The sequence below is a fragment of the Drosophila ananassae genome, chromosome 2L (assembly GCF_017639315.1).
Source record: "Drosophila ananassae strain 14024-0371.13 chromosome 2L, ASM1763931v2, whole genome shotgun sequence".
NCBI lineage: Eukaryota > Metazoa > Arthropoda > Insecta > Diptera > Drosophilidae > Drosophila > Drosophila ananassae.
In genome coordinates this window covers 6,641,855-6,652,058 of record NC_057927.1, presented here as the reverse complement: position 1 = coordinate 6,652,058, position 10,204 = coordinate 6,641,855, and the positions used below count along the sequence as shown (strand labels likewise).

The following is a 10,204-nucleotide window of genomic DNA, read 5'->3' as shown; positions in this document are numbered from 1 at the left end:
ACCTACATATATATCTTTGGTCATGTGCGTATCGGGATTTGTCATAAGTTCCACGGAATTGATAAATCGTCTTCCGCAAAATAATACACAAAAAATAGTTCTTTGTGGGACGGTTGGAGGTATCCAAATCCAAGGAATAAGCCCGATAAGCTAACCCCGATAAACGCCAGCCAGATATATTCTGGCTATTTAATTAATTTTAAAATAATAAGATATAGCCGTGGCCTCATGCAAATGCCATAAAAACGGCCAGGCCCCAACGTCCGGTCAACAGTCGTGGAAAAACCATCAACATGAAATGTAAGTATCATTTAAAAGGATTCAAAGGAACAATTTTATCAACGCTTGCACATCCTTGCAGTCCTTAATCTGCTGCTCAGCATTTGCCTGATCTTCGCGATCTTCGCCCCCTGGACCATGGGCCAGAGCTTCTCTACCCTTTCGCCTCCGAATCCTACCCCGCCCACTGGAGCTCCCGTGGATGGTGATACCTCCTCCTCGCTAGGACCCCAAACTGCCGCACCTACTCCGGCCACTCCCGAAGTGGCCACAGTATACCCCATCTACTAATTGGTGTTATTAATTAAAGATTCCAATTTGCAATTATACTCTTAATTTTTACTCTAAATTAAACGACCAGGGATACGGTATGTAGGTGTGTTTGTTGTGTTTACTTCATACGGGTTATACAATGTCCAACATAAAACTAGGCGATGACATTCACATTAACTAGACACTAGACATAAGTGCCCACCAGCGTGCATATGCTTGGGTCATATGTACGGGTGTGGTCGATAGAACAAACGGAGGCGTTCGATATTTAAGCACCGCTGCCAAAATTAGCTGGTTGCCACATTTCGCCGGAAGGAGCCGCGCACCTGCACCTGCAACTGCTCGCTGCTGCACTCGTCTCGTCCATACTGCAGGATAAAAACAATAATTGAAGGTTTCAGTTTCTCCAAATGAGTCCAAATAAGCTTATACCTTGCAAAAGTTTTGCTCCAGCAGCTCCATGGCCGTCAAACGCTGCTTCGGATCGTGCTGCAAACAGTGGTCAATGAAGTCGTGGCCCTCTTGGGAAAGGCTCTCCGGAGCTTGCGGCTTCTCGCCCATGCCCACCTTGAACATGATCTGGAAATTGGAATCGAACTGTGCCCAAGGACGCTGTGGACAAAAGAAGGAAGAGTAGCGTGTTAAAAAGTTACACGTAATTGACCCAACATTGTGAAATAGAATCTACAAGGGCAGACTAATCTCTCCCTTCCGTAGCAGTACTTATCTATAGACCCCATTACTCACCTTGCCCGAGGCCATCTCCACAACAACGCAGCCCACCGACCAGATATCGGCGGCTCGGCCATGTCCGTCACTGTTCGTCTTAGTAAACACCTCCGGTGCCATGTAGGCCTGTGTACCCACGTAGCCCTGAAGTTCTCCAGGCACCGTGGTGTGAGCCTGGATCTTCACCGCCGATCCAAAGTCTCCCAGCTTCAGGCTGTTGCTGCCGTCGACCAGGAATATGTTCGCAGTCTTGATGTCGCGATGCACGATTCCGTGCTTGTGCAGCTCGGCCACACCTGACAATAGCTGGGCGGTGAAGCGGCGGGCCAAGGCCTCCGGTAGACCTGCGGTTAGCTCCACTAGCGACTCCAGAGTTCCTTCAGAGCACAGCTCCATAAAGATGAGCAGTTCCTCGCGGTGCACCTCGATGCCGTAGTAACGCACCAGGTTCTTATGCTTGATGCCCTCGAGAATCTTCAGCTCCTCGGCCACGTTCTTCAGGGCGCGCGTCTCACCCGGCTGGATGGCGATCTCCTTCATGGCCATCAGCTCACCCGTGTTGTTGTTAACAGCCGTATAGACCTTGCCGAACCGGCCCTGCCCAATTTTGATTCCCCGATGCCACCTAAAGTTAACACTACGTGCCCTTATGTGCACCTTGTCGGTGGAGTTTAGGGCCTTCACCTGGCCTATTAGCCTGCGCTCGCGTAACCTCTCCTCCAGATCCAAGTCCAGCCGATTAACGGCATCCCTCACCCGCTCCTGCCGTAATGCCAAGGGTGTACTCTCGATGCTGCCCTTGCCGGAAGAGGCTGGTGTGGGCGGCGTTTGGGGAACAAGTAATCGGAGCTCTCCGTTGGGGCTTCTTTGACACGGAGTATCCACGTAGTCGGCGCTATCTATTGAGCTGTAGGTGTTTCCAGACTGCTGCAGCATATCCTCCTTTAAACTAAACTGTGGGTGTAGAAGTTTGTTATACGGCGGCGACTGAAGCGGCGGTGTATTCGGGTTCAGGACAACTCCAGCCGACATGGGAGTTCGGGTTGGTGTTCTCGAGCGAGAGGTGGCCGGCGAGGAGGTTTTCCGGGTGCGAGGCGAAGCTTTCTTTTTGGCCACCTTCTCCGGCTCCGAGGTGATGCCAATGACGTGCGAAATACAGCGGTCCATTTGCTGTTTGAGCTCCTCGAACTGGTGCTCGTCCAGGTGCTGGGTGATCTGCGGATCGCAGGCAAGAATAAGGAACTCAAGGCCCTGGAAGGCCCAGCGGGGACGCATGCCCCGACCGCGTTCGCAGCGCTCCATAACGAAGTGCATCCACATCTTGGCGTAGGAAATAATGCCCAGTGCCAGATCGACCGTGTATGCTCCGCTGTCCTTCTGGTCCATAATGCGTTGCTCAAACAAACGGATTACGTCCTTGTGGTACTCAAAACCAAACTTGTAACCCTGATGCAGAATTTCCCGCGATCGTGACAACACGGCCAGCTTGTCTTGCTCATCGAGATCCCGCATGTTGCTGAGGCAGCACCGATTTTGAACGCCCTCGATGATGGCGGTCAGTTTGTTGCGCACCTCCAGGACATCGTGCTGTAACAGTTTAAACGCCGCCTTAACATCCGAGCAGATGAAATCGTGCTGATGGTTGGCCACATCGTGCTCGTAGTGCTCCCTATGGAAGTCCGTCGTCTCGACGTCCCGACAGAAGGTCTTGGCGAAGAAGAGCACCTTAATGGAGCGCTCCCTTTCGACGGTCAGTAGCTGCTGGGTCTCCCGGCATATGGTCAGCAGTTGCCACTTGACCTCCTCGTTGTCGTCGCTGTCAGCAGTGACATCCATCTGCTTGTCCAGCTCCTCGGTTCTTTTGACCAGGCGCTCTGAGATATTTCGCAGCAGCTTGCTGATGATCCCACAGAACTTCTGGGAGGCCAGGGTATGCATTCCGGTTATCATCGGACTAATTAGTTTCGTGAACATCCACTCCTTCTCCAGCACCGACTTCTGGTTTCCCTCGGGAACAGCCACCAGGACCAACTGGTCGATATAGTCCAGATACAGCTCGAAGGTTTTCCTCACGGTGGCGTCGTAGTGATTCAAAATGCTAATGTAGCTGCCTAGCTCTGTCTCATTCTCCACTAGGGCAGTGGTAATGTGACGCTGGTAGCGCTCCCGATGGGTCAACGCCAGTGTCAGGCCCTCGCGCAGCTCCTTCATCAACTGCTCCAGGCTCAGAGGATTGGGCCGGACTGGTCGCGTTTCCAGGCGCATGCGCAGAAACTCGTGCATGAATTGCAAAGGAATGCCGCTCAGAAATACAAAGGTTGGAATGTATGACGGCAAGTTGATGGACTGGGCCTCCTCGCTCCAGTAGCCATAGGTGCGTAGCTCCACGACCTGCTCTCGACTGATCTGCGGATCCAGCCGTGGCACATCCTCTTCAATGGACTCGGCATCCGATTCGTTGTCATAGTCATCGATTCCGGGCTTTTCGAGAGCAATGTGCGCCTTGTACAGAGCCACGTTGTGCAGCTTGTGGAGGAAGGCCAAGGACTTGGCCAGTCCTCGGCTCTTTAATACATTTTCGATGAACTTGCGGTACAGAGCTGATGACTGTTCTCCGCTGCCGTCGTTGCTGCAAGTGCCCAATGGCTCCACACTGAAGATGTTGATGTCGTGCATGGAACCCTTGCGCAGTTGCCCGTGCGAGCACTCGCTGGACAACTGGCTAATCTCCGTGGAAGTGGATCTGCAAAGGAAGGTATTAGTTATACTGCCGCTTAGGTTGGATCAGTTGAAGCCTCACTCATTACTACTGGATGTCTCTCCAGGCACATGCGTCTCATCGTTCAACATAAACTGCACCTTGGGGCAGGGTGTTACGCTACCGTTGCGGCACCCTTTCCGCGAAACTGATCCTGCTACGCTGGGCGGCTTGGAGGAGTCCATCGAGTTGACTGCGGAATCATCGTTGTCCACACCTGAGGCGGATGAGTTGCCACTGTCCGAGGCAATGTAGGATGAAGTACAAACTGGCCAAGAGAACTTCTCATCCTGCAGCCGGGCCAGAATCTTGCCCAAAATACTGAGCTTGAGCTTGTTCTGCTTCGTAATGTTGTACCAGAGGCACATGGACTTAATGCGTCCCACGAAGCTCTGCGACTTGTAGATGGGATGCAGGGCTCCCATGGCCTGAGAAGAGGGATACAGAGCCTCCGCTGCCTCCAAACGCGTCAACATGCCCTCCACCTCGCGCAAGGCCAATTCCTGATTGTCCATGCAGTCCTTGCAATACAAGGACATGCAGCCCTGGCACAGTTTGCTGGGCAGCGGAGCTGAAACGATATGATGTTAGTAATATTCCCAATAGGTTAACCATCTCAAGACTTACAGCTGGCATTGGAATTGCTGTCGGAGTGAATGCCACTGTCCAGGCTGATGAGGCTCGGCTCCCGACGATAGCGTGGCTGGAACTTGTAGCTGATGATCTGAGTGAGCAGATCGGAGACGCCCTGACGCGCCTCAAACAGATATTTGTCCTGCTGCTCAACCGTGCGGTCCGCCTGCCAAGCCTGCAGCTCCAGCCAGATGAGATCCTTGAGCTCCGTTTGCCAGGTGTGCTCCTCCTGCGAGGGTTTGGCATCCTGCCGATCGACACTGCCCAGCTTGATCAGGTTGGCGAACGTCTCATGGAAGTCCTTGCGTTTTCCCAACCCAGCGGAGGCTCTGCCATCCGTCCTCAGCATGCCAGCAGGCAGTTGGGCGGCAAAGGCCAGAGGCGGAGCAGAGGATCGGTAGCCGATGGGGCGTGAGGATACGCAGCGATACCGATTACAGCTCTCCACCACCTTGGAGGCGATGCGCAGCGGAATGGGAGCCATGTTGTCCGAGCTGAGCGGCATGATCTTGTCGAGGGACTCGAGCGGATTGGCAGTCTCATGGAAGCTGTTGCCACGGGGCGGAGCCACCGCCGTCGTCGCCAGGTTGTTCTTCATCTCCCTCTCCGAGTCGCGGAGAAGGGACTGCAACCGCTTGTCCGTCCGCTTGCTCTCCTCGTTAACGAACATTTCGTTGAGGAGGGCGCAGTCCATGGTGTTGCGCCGCAGGACCCGGGAGCGGGCCATCCTGGTCATGCCCTTCTTGGGGGTGCCACTGGCACTGGCCGGTAAGTCTGCCGAGCTGGAAATGCATTCATAAAAAGGCGATTAGTACACTATTGAATCCCCAACGGTTTCAAACGGCAGTCAGTGATGACATCAGCCATAGAGATGGCACCTGTCAGGTGGAGCATATGGTGGCATATGGCTGTGGAGTACGTCTGCTTTCGTTACCATTCCGGATCACGCACATAGCACGGACGCAAACCCTTATCACGACCATGCCATATATTATAGGCCATATGGATTACATCTAATTGGTATACTTACGCCGCCACATTGGCCACCTTCTGCTTGCGTTCCCAGTCGCGGTTCTTGATTTTGAGCCTGGTTCGAGGTGGCGTGGTGCCGAACGCCTCATAGTGGGCCGTCAGCTCATCCTCCGGCGGCATGTCCTCCTCGAGGGCCCCAATCCTTCCGGCCATCTGCAGCGGTCGCGTCGGCGTCTGCTTGACACGGTATTCCACCCTGAAAGGGGACGAATGTCATGGTTCAGAGTTTATTGGCAATAATCTAAAGCCCCGGGATTGGCCTAATTGTTTTGCTAATTGGGCCGGCGGACAAGTACTAACTAATCGTTGATAAGTAAGATAAATATAGCGACTACACTCGGGGGAATCGAAGTGAATCAAACAGAGGGGTAAAACTCCAGAGTCTAGACCTCTGAGAAAATTAAATTTTCAACATCCGTAGGTTTATCTTTCTGGAAGAGTTATCAGAATAATAAAGTTTAAAGAGAATTTATTTAATTTTAGTGCATCACAACTCGATGGGGTGGTAAAGAAGGCATGGAGTGGCATGGGTAAGGCTGGTAGGTAGGAGTTTTATCTTATCTGGCTGGTGCTGCTGCTGCTGCAGACAGGTCGCTTGTCACGCCTGTGATTATGCTTTAATTTGAGTGTTGGTTTGATTTATTCTTCAACAGCAACAAATTGCCGATATGCCGAGGGTTTCAATTGTTTAGCAAATCATACCACATTCTTTCATCAGCCCAGATCTGGCTGGCCCTTCCTCGATACTCACTTTTTCCGGCGCATTCTGGACGCAAAAGCCGGGCTCTCGACTTCAGATGCACAATATCCCCCCAATCCCAATCAACAGCAGCCTGGGACGCTCTGAACTCTCTCTCTCTCTGCCTCAACTTGTTGATAGTCGGCTTTAAAATTTGTTCTATCGCCCCGATCGTGGCTCTCCAGTGGGTGCCGCCGGAGTGGGTTCGCAGATTGTGAATCGGTGTCCCCCCTCCACCAATTTATGTACATCTAATTGCACGGCACAACACTCTAGGGAACACTCTCGGGCAAAAACAAATGGAAAACGATAATAAAAAACAATCCACCGATCGGAGAGTAAATAAAACAAATCAAAAAAAAAAAGAAAAGGAAAAGCGACAGCTCACAATTACAGAGCTGGTGGAGAGAACTTTAGACGGGGGAACCAGAAAACGATGACTGGTCCCCGGGTCCCCTTCCGATCCGGTAATATATACTATGTATATCTACTGCAGGGGGGGTGGTTCATTTAAGCACTATCTTCCGCAGTTCGGGATTTATCACAAATAGCAGACGCAGTTCGCACGCCGAACCCTTTCGAATTTCATAACGCGGCCGCAGTCAATTTATTAGCACTTTTAACAAGAATTGTTCCCCATCTATTCCGCCGAGGCGTATACTATATGGATCCGCGAATAAACTCAATATGCGAGTGTATGTCTCCCTCCGCCAGCGACGACCACGACGCGGTGTCGGCCCCAAAACGACTGCTCCACCGCCGAGAACTGAACTTAGCGCGCAAATGTCGAGTGCCCGACGCATCCGATTGTTTTCCAGTGGTGGCTATTTGGATTTTTTTTTCCTATCTAATTAGAATTTAATAGTAATTATATAAAAAATAATATATTATACATTCCATTATGATTAAAAACTAAAGAAAAAATAGTTAAAGTGTTTTTTGGGGAAGGTCAATAAATAGTTTAGTTTTTGTAACGATGATCTGGCACTTTTTCTCTTAGCCAGACCCACCACTAGTGTTATAGCCAACTGCGAAGAGCAACTGGTAGTGGGTGGCCCCCCAGAGAGACCCCCGGAGAGAGAGCAGGCGGCTGTGGAACGCAAGTGGCTGGCTTGTTGAATTAAAGAGCAATCTGATCGGTTGTGGGACGCCACAGCGTTTGTTTGTGGTTTGTAATTGGCATCGACTCGGGACTATTTGTTATTAATTTATTGAATTTTATTATGTACGCGCTCGTTAGCTAATTAGCTGTGTTTACACAAACAGCGTGTGGTGGTGGGAGCTTCAGTACTTGCGCCAGCTGGAAGGAATCGAAGGAATCGATACGAAGTCAGAAAATCAAATCAGTCAATCAAAGAGAAGGTTCAGGTAGAGTCTATCGAAATGGGCACTCCCCACAGGCATATTTTTTGAAAAGTCACGTGAGCAACGGTGCGTATACTTGATATGCAAACGCTATCGTTTACATATTACACATACGCCCCGTGGACCCCCCATTCAGAGACACAATAGACGTATGCGGATCGGCTTGGAGTGAGTCATCTCGATCATTTCCCCCCACTGACCGATAACGCTGTTTTTTTATGGTTACCCAGCTGACGTTGGTGAGATATGCAGGCAAATAGGAAATAAGAATTCATTTATTTATAGAATAATTCTTCTTGTACATATTTCAGTTCAAATCAAATTCCAAAAATAATATTGTTGAGAAAATTGCCTTGTTTAAACATTGTATTTGAAAATGTGCATACACAGTGGTAGTACCTATTTGAAAATCAAAAATTATTGTTAATGGCGGCGGCACGTGTGCGTGTGTGTGTGTGAGAGTGTGGTGGTAGGCAATGCGGAAATGTTTTCGGCTATGTACTTGTTGCCATAATTATGCTTATCAAACAGACGAAAACCAACTGATTGTATCACACGCATGTGGGAGTGAGTGGGGTGAGTACCACCACACAGAAAAACAGACAGAGAGATACGGCAGGGGGGTAATGTAATGTAATGTTGCAAGAGAGCGATCAAACAGTTATTCTCTCTTTCAGATCGCCAGAGAACAGTTAGGGGACCTAACCTTCGCGAGACCTTATTGGAATTCCATTCATTTCGGTGACACTCGGTGACAAAATTATAAAATTTAACCCAAAACAGAGATCTGGAAACTCGCAAAGAAAGCGAATTCGATTTCAAAGCAGAATTGTCCGGCTCGCATAACGAAAGAGGTTACAAAGCGGAGTGGGCAAGCGCACGTATTAAACGCGTTTTAGCTTCCAGTGGCCCGCCTCACCTGGTGAGGCCCTCCCCATCCCCCTTCCAAACAGGTATGCGATTGTATGGGGAAGAAGAACCGCCAAGAGGGAGATAAAGATGGAAAGAGAGAGAGCAGATGAAGCAGACACATTAATTTCACCTAATTTCAATAGGAACGAACAGGTGCCAGGCTACCTCAGATTTATATCTGCAGCGGATTTCATGCCAACATGCGACACATTCGTTTTTCGTGCGAATCCATACATGCCTCAACAGGAAAAACAAATCAAACTAAAGGCAAAAAAAAAAATGTATTAAAGTGTATGTCTATGAATAAGCCACCGGGCCAAGAACAAACAACTGAAAAGGTGAGCGAGTATCTGCGAGTGTGTGTGTGTGTATCTTATCAGGCCACCGCCAAGCGTTATCAGCAAATATCTTGGAAGACTCCATGCCATGATAAATGTTTTGCACACGAAAAAAATATCAATTATTCATTTTTGAAAACAATCATTAATAATTTAAATCTTTCTATCCTAAAAGGTTAAAATATTTTATGATCCTATTTCATAAGACTTGAAAGTATTGTGCAACTTTTGGTATAAAATCATGAAATTCATCTGTAAGATACAGCCCTTTTTCCGTGTGTAGGCCATGCCGTGTGTGCATAATTGTAATTGCGCTGTACACAAAGTGTTCAGTTTCAGATTCGGCCAGAATTGACTTTTTTTTTTGTGGCTGTCTTGCAGTTTGCAAAATTCTCGGGTTCATCGAGCCAGCAAAAAAAAAAAATATAAAAAATAAAACACGTTGTTTACGTTTTAACAATTAAAACTGGTGAAATGCAAGCGGACAAGACAAGCGACAGAGAGTGCGAAGACTGGGGCCAGTTGTTACGTGAGTGGAGTCTTGCTCGATTTCGATGGGAAAACCCGGTGTGGTGTTCCGGCTCACCTTGCCACATCCTCGTCCACGCTCCTCTCCCGCCGCAGCCGAATGGGCGGAACGGGGGGCGGGGCCGTATCTGGCGGTGCCCCTTCATTGCCATTGCCATCCTCCTCCTCCGCCTCCTTTGCCCCACCTCCGTTTGGGGCCGGCGTTTTTTGCTGGAGCTGCAGGGTCTGCTGGAGCGCCAGGTAATCAATTGTGCGGACTCTTCGGCGATTGTTTGACATATTCGCGAATTATGTATTTATTTCTTGTTATTATTCTTGGAATTCTACGCTCGAGCACGCACACAATCCCATATTCTTCACACACCAACACCAGCACCAACACTAACACTAGCACACTTTTCAGCACGCGCTGCGACAACAATCAGATTTATTTTAATTTAACTTTCACGGCGAGCAGACACATAACGCGCAGCTCGCTGCTCCGTAGCTGGATCCAGGTAAACTACAGGTACCAGCTGATTGCCAAGCTCAAGTGCTGGAAAGCACAAAATGTATCTCAACAGCTGACAAATTGGTGTTAGGAAAAACGAAAAGATACTCCTTAAAGATACTTTTGAC

At 49.5% G+C, this 10,204-nt stretch overlaps 2 protein-coding genes across 3 annotated transcripts; one reads left to right on the top strand and one right to left on the bottom strand.

The window, feature by feature from the left end:
• Positions 1-189: 189 nt before the first annotated feature.
• LOC116656577 lies at positions 190-608 on the top strand. Its single transcript, XM_032456338.2, has 2 exons — positions 190-300; positions 362-608. Exons 1-2 carry the CDS (start codon positions 294-296, stop codon positions 568-570), a joined length of 216 nt encoding a protein of 71 aa, XP_032312229.1. The 5' UTR covers positions 190-293; the 3' UTR covers positions 571-608.
• Positions 609-643: 35 nt separating this feature from the next.
• Positions 644-10,098, bottom strand: LOC6500649 (mitogen-activated protein kinase kinase kinase 4). 2 transcript variants are annotated; one of them, XM_001953611.4, is made up of 7 exons: positions 9,645-10,098; positions 5,703-5,900; positions 4,667-5,454; positions 4,082-4,610; positions 1,300-4,024; positions 985-1,164; positions 644-920 (listed from the first exon to the last, which is right to left on the bottom strand). In XM_001953611.4, exons 1-7 carry the CDS (start codon positions 9,863-9,865, stop codon positions 840-842), a joined length of 4,722 nt encoding a protein of 1,573 aa, XP_001953647.1. In that variant the 5' UTR covers positions 9,866-10,098; the 3' UTR covers positions 644-839. The 2 variants fall into 2 exon arrangements, with proteins under 2 accessions (XP_001953647.1, XP_014766654.1); XM_014911168.3 differs by lacking the exon at positions 9,645-10,098 and adding an exon at positions 6,456-7,234.
• Positions 10,099-10,204: the final 106 nt, after the last annotated feature.